This window comes from Prunus avium, chromosome 4 (genome assembly GCF_965620075.1).
Source record: "Prunus avium chromosome 4, drPruAviu1.hap1.1, whole genome shotgun sequence".
Lineage (NCBI taxonomy): Eukaryota > Viridiplantae > Streptophyta > Magnoliopsida > Rosales > Rosaceae > Prunus > Prunus avium.
The window spans coordinates 21,213,532-21,228,726 of record NC_142287.1 but is presented as its reverse complement, the minus strand read 5'-3'; the positions used below and the strand labels follow the sequence as shown (position 1 = coordinate 21,228,726).

Genomic DNA, 15,195 nt, shown 5'->3' with positions numbered 1-15,195 from the left:
AATTAGGGGTCCTGTGCGGTGGCACCACTTGTACACTCACATGGCCGCTCTTGCTAATGTGTCATGAAGGTTCGAACTTGAGACTACAAGTTTGTAAGTAAATATCTTTTTCCACAGGACTAGACTCCATTAGCAATCTCATTTTTAGATAAGGGCGTTTGTAACTAAAGTGGTGCACATCACTCACTCTTCGCACCTGTGGTTTCATGTTATCAACATGAACATGAAATTTAAATTCAAGACCTATCCTAAACGTTAATGAGAAAAATATCACTAAATAAAAAGCTAGTTGGTGATCTCGAGGTCTTATATTCCACTTATAGAGCTTGTATAGAGAAAAATTAATAATCTTTGAGTGGGAGAAAAAAATTTTGTACGCAAGAAAAAATTAGTTAGAGCAATGAGTAGTTAATAATATTATTATGTTTTTTTTTTGGCTAACGTACTCTACAAAAAATACTGACCCCATAGAAAACGGACGGTAATACCAATATCCATTATTTTTCTCTTTTGGGTAATATATCCTTAAATAGAAAAATTATAAGTAAATTACCAAAAAAATAAATAAAGTTAAAAGCTGTCCGAGTAGTGTCTCTGTATAGAGACTAGCCTGAATGCCATGTCCCCAGCCTAAGTGCTCCCCCTAACAAATCTCTCTCTCTCTCTCTCTCTACAACTGCAATCATGGACTCCATTTTGGGCTATGGCGCAGTCATCTCACTGAGAGCTTAACGTGCGCACCCCCGGCGCAGGATATGGAGTCGCCCTCCTTTGTATCCAAAGCGAGGACCGCCTTCCATTCTGCGGCGGCTAAAGCGGAGCGAGTTTTCTCTGACTTAAAGCCCGATCGAGGTGCAGAAATTTATTCGCTTTTTAATATCTTCAATTTTTAATCTCATTCACTAAATCCTGATTTTCGGTTTACTTTTTTTTACTGCCCCAGACTTCAATTTGACTTTTCCTAATGCTATTTTTATTTTCCGGGATTTTAATTTCATGTTCATGATTATAAATCTTGTTGATTTTTTGACAACTTGATGTTAAATCGGTGAAGATTCTGATAAGCAATCGCCCAAGAATTTGATTAATCAAGCAGATGATGAACCGCCAAGTAACGAGGGCGAGTCAAAGGTAGTAAGCTTTGTATATTGTCTTCTTTTTATTATTATTATTTTTTAATTCAATGGGGTTTGATTGAATGGTATGTTTCTTTTCTTCTGGGTGGAAATGCAGGATCAATCGGTTTAAGTTTTGCACGATTTTGATTTTTGTTGCTTGGTTTAGGAAGTGATCATTTTATTTGGTTCCCAAGCAGGGAAAAAATGAATCCTAGTAGTTTTAAGATGAAATTAGCATGACTTCAATTAATCTAGATTGTTAAGTCAGGCTTAGTTGACTAAACGTTTTGGGTTTTACTTTTGGTCTTTTACCCAACAGATCGTAGACGTTGGGTAACAGAATGCTTGCAATTTCAGATTCTGGTTATTCACAATTTGCTGAGTTGTTTCATTTCAATTTCTCGGAAATCAAATAATACAGGGTTCCAATGAATCAAAGCATTTGAGGTGGAGACCTCCAAACATAGGGACAAAGCAAGAATGGCAGGATAGACTTAGGAACATTGGAAAAGGAAAAAAAGGAGTTGAAGACGAGAAGGCCGAATATTCAACCATGGCGGTTCCGTTCTATGATGAGAATTTGTACCTGCTGAACATGAAAAATGATATTGAAGCAAAGGTAAGTTTGCTTTTTTATATCTTTTACTTCTGTGTATGCACATTATAATGGTTTGTTTTCCAAGCTTTCCATTTTATGTTTAGATCTTCAATACATAATTACATCATATTCTTTTTTGGTCAATGAATTACATCATATTCATGAATTGAAAAGGTAAATGTTTCAACCTTTCCCTGGGGTCCGCAGGCTGGCCTTGTTCTTGTCTTAGGAAGACAACTGAAGTTTAAAGCAGGGGTTTATTACGGTCTGTCTTAATAAATTTAGTCACATACTAAGTAAAAAAAATGGTGATTCACGTTCTTTGTGCCTTTTCCTTTTCAGTTAGAAGATATAGTTGTGATTGTGAACGAGAGAAATGTAACGGGTAATGATGGCCAAACACTTTGACTTGTGATCTGCTTTTAGATTAATCAGAAAAGCAAACATGAGGATTATCCAATTTATGCCCTGCCTAACGTCCTGGAAGTTTGTGATTGATAACTAATTTTACTGACTTATCTGTTATTTTGCTTCAATTAATTGTTTCTCTTTGATGATAAATTGGGATTTGATATTTGCAAGGGGGCAGAGATGATTCCCTCAGTCGAAAGCTTTGTTGCAGACAACGTTGTGATTCCTCCATTGTCTGTTATGAGGCAATTGGCTACAGCTGTTGAGTAAGTTTTTGCATTCTGGAAATTCATTGCCTAATAGGTCTTCTTTCTCTGTTTCTTTTGCAATGAACTTATGAAATCTTTACAACTTTTGGAGTCCAATTGGTCAATTGCAGTCTTTAAACATTTCGAATATGTATATATGATAAACGAATATCAATAGTTTTGGATTGTTATCTTTGGAAGTGAATTTTTTTTCTATTTGGAAGCCTATTGCAGTGTAATGCAATCAATGTGGCACTAGATGTGTTCTAAGTTTTTCAAAACGGTTTACATATCAATATGAGTTTTCAGTTTGTACATGATTTCCTAACTTCATTAAATATTTTGGAACCTTTATCCAGGGCTGGAAAGAAGTTAAAATCATTGAAAGATTTTTTGGCAGCATCAGGAAGTTCCTCGCCTGTCAGGGAGAGAGCAAGCCTTAGCCTCTATGCAGTGAGGTCCTTAGTGCTTCGTGAAAAGGATGAAAGGCCATCGGATTTTGGTAATAATGAGAAGGTTCTAGCATTGATCCGCTCGCTGTTTGATGCAGGTATACGTTAGGTGACCTCATGACACTTACTCCCTGTTGGTTTTCTTATTCCTAAATTTTTATTCACTATCCTGTTATGATCTTTCACTTCCATTGTAATATTTGCAAGATATTCGCAGAGGGAAATTTTCTAAGACGGAAGATCGATTCTGGTTCAGAGGCAATTACCACGGCATCTTTGCCAAGAGATATTCACGGTGCTCCTCCTGAAAGCCTGGTTGTTAAGCTAGCTGAAGTTGTTGGGAGCTTCAGAACCCTCAAGAAAATGACACTGTTTTGGTGCAGAGTTGTTGAAGAGGTAAGTTCTGTATAAAATATGAGTTACTTGAGCTTTTGGCAATGGCTTGCAATGAAAAGAAAAAAGAGAAAATGTTCTGACACTTCTGGCTGCTTGTTTTACAACCGTAGCACGCTATATATTTTCTGGAAGTATACTCTTCTTTGAATATGTGTTTGTGTCTAGGTTTGAATATTTTTGTGATCTCGAGTTGAAACTTATTATCTTAAACTGGAAAAGTAAATTTTTGGTTTAGTTTCAGGTATAGACAACTTTAATGTCATATTATCCTTCCAAATACAGTTGTACTCAGAAAATATCTCATCCTCTTAAAATTTTAAAGTTCTTTTATGTTTATTACTTTGCTCCACTTGAATTGAATGCATACTACACTGGTTATCATTAATTATGTTGACAAAGTATGTTTTGAATGTACTTCACATGCAGCTGAGAAGACTTTGGTCTGAAGAAGAACATGTACCTAGCATCCCCATAGATGAGATTCCAGATCTGAATTCCTGTCTTTTGTATCAGCGGTTGCAAGTTATCAACTGTTGTATTTCCAGGAAAAGGCAGCGTGCTATTGCCACTGAAACATTAGACTTTGTAATAACGGAAGCCAGTCCAAAGGCAGAAGAATCTGCCGTGTCCAACGACATTCCTGCAGGCCCTATGTTGTATGCTAGACTAAGCACTGGGGAACTTGTCCTCCGACTAGGTGCTGATCGACCATTTGGTAATGTGGCAATGTTGGAAACTGGTGAACCTGTGTACTGCCCTGTGACCCAGGTATGTTAGTAGCTTGTCCTTAAAGGATAACTATTTTACCTTGCTCCCATAAATGAGATATATCATATATGTGCATTATTACATGTAGGAAGGACCTTTGCTAACTGAAGATCTTATCAAAGAAACAGAGGAGTTTGTGCTTCGAACAGGAAGGCTTGTATTTGACTTAATTCTTAGTCCTTTTCGCATTTTTTATATATTTTCCAAGTTCTCTGATTATATACATATACATACGCACTCAAACCTCCATACTTTTTATTCTTATTTGTCTATGCATTCCCTGACAAATTGCCATATCTTTTGTGGGCAGCGTTGGTGCTGGATGTTCTCAACTCCTATCTGACATGCAGGCTTTCAAGGTTTCCACTAATGAAAGTTTATCTTACAGCTGAATTCTATTTGTCAACTGTTCAAGTTGACTAAGTTCTGCTAATTATGATATGCAGGCTGCAAATCCTGGTTGTATTTTGGAAGATTTTGTGAGATGGCACTCCCCTCCTGACTGGTCGGAGACTGAACCAGAGGATAGAGAATCTTTTGATGGTAGTGATGCATTGTCCACAAGAGGATATCTAAGCAGTCGAATGCAAAAAGAAGGTGCCACGACATCCTGTCTTTCAATTTCTTTTGAAATTGTGATGAATAGCAGTTTGTCTATCCAAGGTTAACAGTTATAGGAGAATGTCAAATACAGACTGAAAATTGGTTTGCTTTATAAGATAATAGATGCATTATATAATGCTATAGTAGAAATTAGATGTATTATTCGACAATGAGCTTTAGGATGTATGCTGTGCTATTAGTGTGCTTTGTTCTTGAGGTGCTCTGGCAATTGTATTAGACGTTTTTATGCATGCATCTGTTTGAAAACCTAATCTAGTGAACATGTAAGGAACTATGAACAGGCAGGTAATCTGACTGTAATAAGCCCACCTCTTCTGATATTTAAGATCATTCTGGTCTAAAGTTCTAATGGGTTTTCTTTCTTTCTATTTAAATAACAAAAAGGGAAGTAACAATTAGTTTTTCTTTCTCTGATCTTTCTAAGGCCAACCGTTGGGATAAAATAGTTGTTGTCTTAAGTATAGCAATATTGTATAGCATTTGTCTTGTAATATGGTGCTTAGCTAAGGGAAGCCGGCTATTTTATTTATTTATTAAAAAAAACTTCATGATGCGTACAGGCATCCAGAAGTTGCAAATGCTGACGTGTATTTAAGTCTCATATGTAGTTTCCTATGGTTATGCTTTGATGTTAGGCAATTTGTGGCGTGAGTTTTGGGATACATCCAAGCCAGTTCCGGCAGTTAAACAAGTACCCCTCTTTGATGAGGATTTAGCAGTGTAAGTTGCAAAAATTTATGCTAATTTCTTATATCCGTTTTTGGTTTTAGTAAAAATTTGTGTCTGACAAGAGTAGCATTGTGCATTGATCCTGTAGAGAAGGTATCCTGGATGGTTTTGAGGACATATCACCTTCCGAGCTTTTTGAGCAGCTGTTTGTTTCTTTGGTAAGTTAATTTTCTATGTTGTTGTGCTTGCTTATTTTTAATATTTGTTTAGCATGTACATTGCCCGTGCTCTGATCTTGTGCTAATGATGCCGGTTCTGCAATATTCAGCTTGGTTTAGGCTTTGTAATTGCTGAGGCTAAACTGTCCAGTAGTAGTGATTTTTCGAAGCTGTTCTATGAATGCAAGGAATATGTGGTTTCCACTTGTCAAAGCAGCACCCGGACTGAGAAGGTTGATGAGCTTTGCCAGGTAGGATGGATCCATGATTAAACTTGAGGTTATAATATGACCAAGGTTGATAGTTATAATGTAAGTCAATTGGACTTTGATGATAACGCCTTTGCAGGCCATTTAAAGTACACTTTGACAAACTTCTTGTTTTACAAGCAGCTAGAAGGGTCAGATTTGGGTCCACGGCTGGGACGTGGATACTGTACATAAATTGCGGATATAAACTACCAAACTGATAATCTGCTGAAAATCTTTGTCAATTCTTTGGTACAGGTATATGAAACAGTGGAGACTATGTTACAGAATCCAGAGGAAGTCCTAAAAATGATGAAGCAACCGGAAGAATCAACGACCCCTTCCGGTGAACCAAAACGGCGTTTTAAGAGGCTCATCCTCAATTTCGGTGGCAAAGATAGGCAGTTAAAAAAATCAGCTTCAAAGGATCAGAAGAACTCAACGAGCCCTAGTAGCCAACCATTTTCGAGTTTCTTCGACAACAAGTCTTCGCTATTTTCAAAGAAGCCTCCAAAGCCTGAAAGTGGCCCCCCCGTTGAAACACCTCTGAAGCCTGAAAATACTTACCCTGTTGAAAAACCTTCGATTACAGACGAAAATGATTGGACAGTTGTTTAGGCGTAACTTCTTTTTTTCTTTTTTTTCTTTCTTGCCCTTATTTTTTGGTTAAAAACAGGCTTGATTTTGCTGGTAATTGTAAATTGTTTTGAGCAAAACGAGCTAATGGGGGGTTACCATTAGCCACGATTTAATTGAACTTATTGCCTTGAATTATAAAGGATGGGTTTATTGTCTAATTACACCTGGAATGAAAGAAAAAAAAAAATATATTGACTTCTGGTCAACACGTCCAAACATCACGTTCTATGCTTTAAAATCACCAGGTCTTTGACCAAGATTAGTATTAAGATTAAACTTACAAATCTTGGGTGTCAAAATTGGACCCAAATACAACAGAAGAAGGGATCCCATTTACCGTTTTAAATTAACTCATCAAGAATCACATTTGTAAACTGTCACACTTTCCATTCCACCTCAAATCTAACTTTAAAAGTAAGAACCTCTTGACATACTCTGCTAACATGTTCATCTTGTTTCCAGACTCAGTGCTCTTGAAACCCCTTTTCACATCTTAAATAGGTCGTCTTCATCTTCTTCTTCTTCACCCACCTTATCGAATCCGAAATATTTCGTAATGAGAATTGGCACAACGAAATTTGAGAACAAGTAAGCAAGAAAAAGTACCCCACTGCAACATAAAACAAACAAATAATTCAAAAAAAAAAAAAAAAAACGAAAGAAGAAAATTTAGGTAATTAGAAAAAAGAAATACCCAGTTTGAAGGAGGACTGAAATGTCTCCAGACTTGGCATGGGAAGGGACATCAAGAGCAATATCATTGTGCATGGCCTTGGTCCTTAGAGAAAGAAAGTGCTGCTGCCTCTGTGCAGCAAGTTTATAATTAGTAGCTTCAATGGTGGAAATCAAAAGCACTTTACAACTACTCCCCAGCAGCTGCTGTCTGTGGTTGAGCTGTGTTTGCATGGAAAGCAATGCAGCAGGGTGAAATTGGATGCACCTCATTCTGAAATCCCAAGTGCTTTGCAGAAACGCTGGTTTATCTTCGCAACTTTTTTGTTGTTCTTACTTCTTTTGCCTAATGGGAGGAGGGAATTTGGATAATGTTTTTGATTAATTATCTGCACCTGCTTTACAGGAGAATCTGTGGATGCAGCAGCTTAAGCTCTTGGGCTGTAGATTTGTAAATCTTCTATTTAGCCCAATGGAATGCCTGGTTAAATGTACATAGCCCAACCTTCTGCCCAACAGATTGTGCCCAGCAAAATTGTACCTCTTTCTATTCATTAATTCTACGGCCACCTATTCTTTAGTTTTTGTTAAAAGATTATTACATACCTCTTTGTAAAATTAACAAGATGGTAAGAAAAATCTTTGTAAATACCTCTTTGTTTGATGTATGAAGGTGGTTTGAAGATATTTACGGTCCGCTTCGTAATCATTTCATTTTTAATTTTCAGTTTCCATTTGAAGTGTCATATCCATGAAAATTTCTTCCATATATTTCGCCACTATCTTTGACAAAACATAGAAAAGACTAAAAACAAAGAGTAACCACTACAAATAGTTCAAATTCACTCACCACACTACAAATAGTGGTTTGGTTTAATTCTACAACTGGTAATAATTTTTGTGTGGGTTTTTGTCAGTAGGTTCATCCCTGTTGGTGAAATCTTGATCTGTATTTATGTTACCAACCAAATGAGCTAATCCAGTCCCCAGAACCAATTAAGTTTCTCAATTATCAACTTTAAAACTATTCATTGTTGAAACTCCACAATAAATCAAGCTAACAACATAGCGTTCTCTTTTACTTTTGTCCCTTTTTCATTTATATGGAAACCTTGCTTCACAACTTGCATATCCGTGGCTTTCTAACTTTTATAGTTTGATTGTCTTCAAAACAACTCTAAATTAGTGCTAACGGGGTCTAGCCCAGTGGAAAAGGACATTGACTTGCATATTAGAGGTCTCAGGTTTGAACCCTCATGGCATCTTAGTGGTGTGTGTGTGAGAAATCCTTTACTCTGTAATTTAAATTATCGCTTGTACTAAAAAAAAAAAACTCTAAATTAACTTAGGTTTGCCAAGCATTATTTGAACTTGAAAACCAAGTTTTTAGGACCTAGCATAAGCCTATATATGCTAATAATAGGATTGAGATGATTACCACCAATCTATTCAATTATTAGCAGCCTTTTTCTAATTATTTATCCCTACCTTTAATTTTACAGACAATAATGCAAATTAAAAATATATATTTCATTTCGTGGGATGAGTATAGCTTGCTAGCAAACTATCCCCTCCGTTCGGATTCTGAACATGGACCCAAAGGTGAGGTAAATATTAGCTGCATATTCTCCTTGTACGTACGGCCGCCTAAATTTATTATAATTTTCATTGTTCGTTTAAAGTGTACCGTGATCTTTAGTTAATCCATAGATCTGCAAGATACCCTTCATACCCATATTCAATCCTCCAATTACAGCCATAATCCATATTCCCTATTCAATGAATTCATCATGGAGTAATTTTTGTACGTTTTGGTACACTAATAAGTGTACCCGAAACATACACAAATTTCTCCTCATCATCATGTCATGACCTAACTTTTCAGCCATCTCTAAGGCTATGGTCGTGATGAATATAATTAATAGTAAATTGAGCTTAGATCCATAAAATTCATTTGTAATCACCTACAACCCTTTCCTTTATTTTTCTATTTAAAATACTCAATTTTTTAAAATAAAACCCGATGACTATGATCCAAGTAAGCAAGTTACCTAATCCAGCTTTAAATCTGATTTATTCTATTTTTCGGATTCCAAAACTACCCATATTTACAAGTTAATGTGTTATGTGAGGTGTAACTAATGGCACACGTTGAATTTGGAAAGATTTTCAAATGGTTGTAATGGATGTAGGAATTAATTTAGAAACTTATTTGAAATTAAATATTAAATTCAACATTAAAGTATTAGTAACGTTTTTGTTTGTTTTATGACCCCAAAAAAAACGTTTTGGTTTATTTAACTTTTTTTTTTTGTTGTTTTCCTTTTATGAATTATACTACTAGTAATCTATTTTATTATAGTTTAATGAATAATAGTGTACATTCTAATTATGTTAAAAAAAATATTTTGATAATCTATTTATTGTTTGTTTTATGAATTTTTTTTTTAAATGAACTTATTTTTTCTCAAAATAATGTACATTTTTTTCTCTGAATAAAGTACCTATTATTTGTTTTATGAAAAACATTTTTTTTAAATGAACTTATTTTCTCTCTCCAAATAATGTACCTATTTTTTTCCTCTAATAATGTACCTAGTAAAACAATGTACGTATTTTTTTTAAATGAACCTATTTTTCCTCTCCAAATAATGTACCCATACACATTTATAGGTATATTGTAAAATAATTTACCTATGGGTAAATAATGTACCTATATTTTCTATAAATTATTGTGTACCTATTTTTAATTTATGAAAAATGTACGGAAATTTCAATTACAAAGTAACTCACTTAGTTTTTTTTTTAAAATTTTGGTAAATAATATACCTATATTTTATTTAAATAATATATTTATATTTATATTTTTCATAGGTACATTATTGGATATGTAATTTACAGATTTATTTTGGTTTGCAATTTTAGGGGGCGGTATGTGAGAGGGAATGTCAACCAAAAGAAATGGGGTGATTGATATGGTATTAATAGGGAGTGTTAATTACAATTATGACAGTTAATAAAATGCTTGAAATAAATCTATATATATAAAGCAAAAGGCAGAGAATGGTGAAACATTCAAAATACCATAAAATACCCTTGGTTAATGCAAACATTAAGAATTGAAATTATTAATTAAATGAGGATAATATGGTAAATTCACACTTTTTCATATTAAAATTTTTTAAAATTAAAAGAAAATTCAGATAATGGATCCTTTTTTTTATGGAACACAACTACCCATTATCCTTTTTAATTCTAAAATAAATTTAAATTTTTTAAAAAAATGCCTCTCGCAGGCGCGGAAGCGCACGTGCGGAGAGGCTAGTTATAAATAAAGAGTGCTGCTAAATAAACCCTAAAATTAACTGAGTACACTCTACTACCAAACTATTTATTGAATGACTAATTTACCCTAATATAAAATGACCAAAAAGGATATATTGAATTGTGAAACAAATATAATTTTAATAAGTACACCCTACTCACCCATATCCAACACTAATCAAACGTATTCGTACTACTTGATGTTGACAGCGAGCATTGGCGGTGGTGCAAAGAGGTATCGTTGAATGTTCGTTCCTTTGCCCCTTCCATTACCGACCAACAGGCCTCCATTGCTGCCCAACAACTCCTCCATTAGAGATGAAAGTTAAGGAAATTATTAAGAGACCAAATCTGAAAGTGGAAGACCATCTAACTATTCATAACAATCATTGAAGATATTAGTTGGATCTAAAGTTCAAATATAAGAAGGCATTTGGGAATTAGTTTTCATTTGAATCAAGTTTGAAGTAGCTATTAGACCCATATGGCTTGCTGTCGAACCAGTTTGAACAAATTCGTTATTTGAAGACTAAATCAAAACCCCATTGAGATGAGAACAAAAAAAAGAAGAAGAGGAATTTGCAGAACAAAAAAACCAGATTTGTTAAAATTGACTCCTTTTAATGTGAAGAACAAAAACTTTAGAAGAAATTAAAATATGACGTGGCAAATGAGATGTGATATAGTTTATTAGGGTGTATCAAGGGTATTTTGTGTAGTTAAATAGGGTGTATTTAGTTAATTTTACATTTTGATTTAAATATTAGGGTGTACTTAGATCATAGGGTGTACTCAGTTAATTTTAGGGTTCATTTAGCATCACTCTAAATAAAATATGAAGTTTGGTGGCAACGATGTAAAAACATAGGAATACTACGACCTCTTATATCCTACTAGTCATTTAAATTTGAAATTGGGTTTTACACATAGATTTATAGAGTGATGGGTATATGTCTAGGAAATAGAAAATGTAGGGATCTATATTGGACAAGCCCAATTAAAACAAATAAATTCTGAAACCCAATAAAATATTTTGTTGTTGATGTTTATTTCACAGAAAAATACAATTTTAATCTTATATATATATTTACGTGATTCTTGAGGTGATTCATGATATGGCTTATGAGACACCTATTTCTTATGTTCCACACAAATTTGCTCAAGTAAATAAGAATATTAATTCATTTTCTGACAGTTTCTGTAATGTTTTATAATTTCAAATCATCATGGATCTTTCTGATCTGGGGGGCGTTGAAATTGAAGGTGTGAAAATGAAAGGCAATGCTATCACACTTCTAACTTGTCAGGCATTTATTTTGTGCCTGCTTTAAAATGATAAAATATTATTCAGAGTGGAGAATGACAAATTGAATGTGACAAGAAGAATTGGCCAAAATAAATATTGAAAAAGTGTTTTTTTTTTTACAAGCGATTGGTGGAAGGGGTTTACACAATTATTCATTGGATATCTAGGGGTTTCGAACCTCTACCGACATGGGTGGAGGTGAAAGTGTTCTAGTGTAATAACATATAATTTTTTTGGTAAAGTTCTAAAATATTTTTCAACTTTGATAATATATATACATTAGTCCATGAGAAAAAAAAAATTGTTGAAATTCACCCAATAAATGTTCTTGGTATATCTAAGTCAAATAATTTCGGGAATGATATTATGGTGCACCAAATTTGGTACTGAAATGAGAAACATGTGGTCATCATCAGAAACCCATGAGAGAGAGAGAGAGAGAGAGAGAGAGAGAGATCCAAAAGGTGGCAGCTGAAAGCTCATGAAAATTGCAAAGAAGTTCCACTGAAAATGAAGCTGGAAATTAATGGAATGGAATGGAAGTAATAATAAGAAGAGCAAAAGTGAGGATATCCACTAGGATTGGTCAGGGGTGGGGCATGCATGTTGAATATAGTTGAGGCAGAGAGCTTCTTTTTTCAAAGGCAGTTGCTGTTCGCATTAACTCTCCCAACACGGTTTTGCAGATGAGAAGATGAGCAAAATTTAAGGCCAATTCTACCATCTCCCCATCTTAGCCCTTCACGTCCATGTCTATATATACTCCCCTCTCTCTATCCCCCGCTTCACAAACCGAGCTTTCATCTATAATTAACTACTTCCATCTCTATCCAACCATAAGAGATGACTTCTTCTTCTAGGCTTCTTCTTCTTGTGCTCTTTGGTGCTTTCGTTTTCACCACTGGTGCAAGGAAGCTTGGCAGTGAGAAGGTTTCCTTTGAGGATCAGAAAAACTTTTTTCACCGCGGCGGTGGTGGGCTAGGGGGTGGAGGTGGTGGTGGTCTTGGAGGAGGAGGAGGGTTAGGCGGTGGTGCTGGTGCTGGAGGAGGGGCTGGTTTTGGTGGTGGTGCTGGAGCTGGAGCTGGTGGCGGACTTGGAGGAGGCGGCGGTGGAGGCTTTGGTGGTGGTGGCGGTGGAGGAGTAGGTGGCGGAGCAGGTTTTGGCGGGGGAGCTGGTGGAGGGTTTGGGGCTGGCGGTGGTGCTGGTGGTGGAGTTGGAGGCGGTGGTGGAGGAGGGTTTGGAGGTGGTGGTGGCGGAGGACTTGGGGGTGGAGCAGGGGGAGGTTTCGGTGGCGGAGCAGGTGCTGGTGGCGGGCTTGGAGGTGGATTTCCTTGAAGACGTGCATGCATGAAGAAGCTACATGCACTTCCAAAACAACAATTCATCTTAAGTAATTAATTAAGTAGTATTGTCTCTCTCTGTAAGCTTAAGCTCTTGATGAGTTTATGTCAGGGAGTGTTTGTTGTCGTTTGATTTCATCCTGAATTAATTTGTTTAATTCTTGCGTCGAACAGTGATTGAAGAAGACACAAAGCTGATCTTCAAATGAATGTTAGCCGAATATGCTAATGCATGCTCGCTCTACTATATTATAAACAAAAATGCTAAGCATTCCTTTATGACAAAAGTGTACTTCTATCTTGCCACCCCAATTAACATGTTTTTAGTTACTGCAAATAGTTCCTAAGGGCTTCATACTTAGGATCTTAATGGTGACAATTGCTCATATTTCTTGAGAAAATACTTCCCGCCTTCTTCGGTAAGTAGAAACTTCGCCAATGACAGTATGATATGTGTGTAGAAGTTTTTATTTTTGTATTTTTAATAAATTATTTTTTCACATATGTCAAACGTGATTTGCAAAAATGAGAGAAATAGTATCCTATTTATTGTAGTGGACCTCTATGGCTAAGCTCTCTCTCAACCACAATGAATTCAGTACCCATTTAACTATACTTTTGAATCAAACTTTGTCTCTCTTGCTACGTAATAAGCTTTATAAGAGTATCTCCAACAAACCCGTCTTTTTTTGGCTAAATTTTAGTTAATAATATGATCTGGTGGGCAGCCGCTACGCATGAATCAGGTTGTGATGGTTCAAATAAAAACATAAAATGTTGTGACTTTTGCTTTTTAATTTGAAGATATGCAACTGTTGTCTCTTTAATAAAGAATCCTATTATTTCCACTTATTTCCTCGCTCACATAATCTTCAAAATTTTAAAGACAAATTTACCCATTTGTCTCTTTAAAGACTTAAGAAAAAAACCTCAACTCACGTAACTCACCTATTCTATTATCATAACTAGAGAAACATTAGTTTGTTTAGGCTGACGAAGAAGGCTTTCTTACTTTTTCTTATCTTTTTTCGGTTTTTGGAGTGGAGGAGGGCAAAGTAAAAAAACTGCACCTCAAAGTAGGCTTCTTTTGCTAACTTGGGCTTTTGAAGTCTTAATTTGTTTAGCCTGAAGCAGAAAGTAGGCTATAGCCTCCTCAATGAACCAAATTTTAATGTTATGTACTTGTTGATCAACATGTTCATGATGGAAACTGAGTTTTAATTATTACTGCTCTAGATTTTCTAAACTAGACTATTTTATTTTTATTTTTATTTTTTCATTTCAGCCTTTTGAGATTCATTCTAACTGCTTAGTTTTGTATTGCAAGAAAAGTTCTAGCTGTTTAGTTTGACAATGGAAAAGTTGAGAAATATATTTTGAAAGATTTGGATATGTTTACCCAGTGGTTCTATATATGTGCTTCATTTGTCGGTCGATTGTTTGATTTTATTCCATGTTCAGCAGTTCTTTTTGTTTTTTGTTTTTTTGGTTTGCAAGGTGTTGTTTCTATTCCTTTCACCTTTCTCTTTTTACGAACAAATGGAACACAATTGAAAATTGCCCTTCAAATGTACACATTTCTCTTTAAAACATTTATCCATAATATTTTCAAAAGCTACAAGGCAAAGAATAAAAAAACCTAAAAAATAAAAATATTAGACTAAACTTGATCCTCTCCATATCTCAACTACTAATGATTAGCAAAGAGAATTTGCTTGAATTAATAATTAAAGGCTATTTTATGAATAAAGGTGAGTGGAAACATAGAATTGTGTTGTTTCAAATTTATATGGTAGGTGAGGAAATATGGGGTGGAAATAGTAGCACTCTTAATAAAAGACACAATCTTCCTTAATAGTCACGTCCTAATAATCTAATAGTAGCACTCTTAATGAAAAACACAAACTTCTTATAATTGAAAATGGAGAAATTTTGAGGAAGAAATTTCGTGATAGTTAGATTTTAATTTTTTATGTTAAATGACTGGTATCAACTTCTGGATCCAACATATTAATAAGGGATAATGCTTCCTTACTTGCCCATAAGTTCCTCCTTACCTACTAATGTGGCTCAACCACAAACTAACATTTGTCCTTTTTTTTATTATTCTCAAATGTGTATTTATTTTTCACTTTAATTATTCTTAACAATAGAGATACACGTC

At 35.0% G+C, this 15,195-nt stretch overlaps 3 protein-coding genes across 4 annotated transcripts; 2 read left to right on the top strand and 1 right to left on the bottom strand.

Moving 5' to 3' along the window:
- The first annotated feature begins 599 nt into the window (after positions 1 to 599).
- Positions 600 to 6,547, top strand: LOC110752836 (Rab3 GTPase-activating protein catalytic subunit). Of its 2 annotated transcripts, XM_021953579.2 has the most exons (14): positions 600 to 852; positions 1,055 to 1,131; positions 1,540 to 1,737; positions 2,299 to 2,393; positions 2,735 to 2,925; positions 3,045 to 3,223; positions 3,650 to 3,991; positions 4,080 to 4,144; positions 4,302 to 4,350; positions 4,438 to 4,588; positions 5,251 to 5,335; positions 5,433 to 5,502; positions 5,613 to 5,753; positions 6,009 to 6,547. In XM_021953579.2, the coding sequence occupies exons 1-14, from the start codon at positions 756 to 758 to the stop codon at positions 6,366 to 6,368; spliced, it is 2,100 nt and encodes a 699-aa protein (XP_021809271.1). In that variant the 5' UTR covers positions 600 to 755; the 3' UTR covers positions 6,369 to 6,547. The 2 variants fall into 2 exon arrangements, with proteins under 2 accessions (XP_021809271.1, XP_021809272.1); XM_021953580.2 differs by lacking the exons at positions 600 to 852; positions 1,055 to 1,131 and having other exon boundaries at positions 1,597 to 1,737; positions 2,306 to 2,393.
- Positions 6,548 to 6,612: 65 nt separating this feature from the next.
- Positions 6,613 to 7,455, bottom strand: LOC110752837 (uncharacterized). The gene is made up of 2 exons (XM_021953582.2): positions 7,084 to 7,455; positions 6,613 to 6,999 (listed from the first exon to the last, which is right to left on the bottom strand). The coding sequence occupies exons 1-2, from the start codon at positions 7,332 to 7,334 to the stop codon at positions 6,876 to 6,878; spliced, it is 375 nt and encodes a 124-aa protein (XP_021809274.1). The 5' UTR covers positions 7,335 to 7,455; the 3' UTR covers positions 6,613 to 6,875.
- A 4,904-nt stretch (positions 7,456 to 12,359) lies between these two features.
- GRP5 (glycine-rich protein 5) lies at positions 12,360 to 13,318 on the top strand. The gene has a single exon (XM_021953543.2). It carries the CDS (start codon positions 12,535 to 12,537, stop codon positions 13,024 to 13,026), a length of 492 nt encoding a protein of 163 aa, XP_021809235.2. The 5' UTR covers positions 12,360 to 12,534; the 3' UTR covers positions 13,027 to 13,318.
- Positions 13,319 to 15,195: the final 1,877 nt, after the last annotated feature.

Bases quoted from the DNA above. Each gene is read 5' to 3' on its own strand.
- LOC110752836 (XM_021953579.2), top strand. From the start codon at position 756: ATGGAGTCGCCCTCCTTTGTATCCAAAGCGAGGACCGCCTTCCATTCT. The intron at 4,351-4,437 runs GTTTCCACTAAT...TATGATATGCAG, and splicing joins CTGACATGCAGGCTTTCAAG to GCTGCAAATCCTGGTTGTAT. The intron at 5,503-5,612 runs GTAAGTTAATTT...TGCAATATTCAG, and splicing joins AGCAGCTGTTTGTTTCTTTG to CTTGGTTTAGGCTTTGTAAT.
- LOC110752837 (XM_021953582.2), bottom strand. From the start codon at position 7,334: ATGAGGTGCATCCAATTTCACCCTGCTGCATTGCTTTCCATGCAAACA. The intron at 7,000-7,083 runs GTATTTCTTTTT...TTTATGTTGCAG, and splicing joins TCAGTCCTCCTTCAAACTGG to TGGGGTACTTTTTCTTGCTT.
- GRP5 (XM_021953543.2), top strand. From the start codon at position 12,535: ATGACTTCTTCTTCTAGGCTTCTTCTTCTTGTGCTCTTTGGTGCTTTC.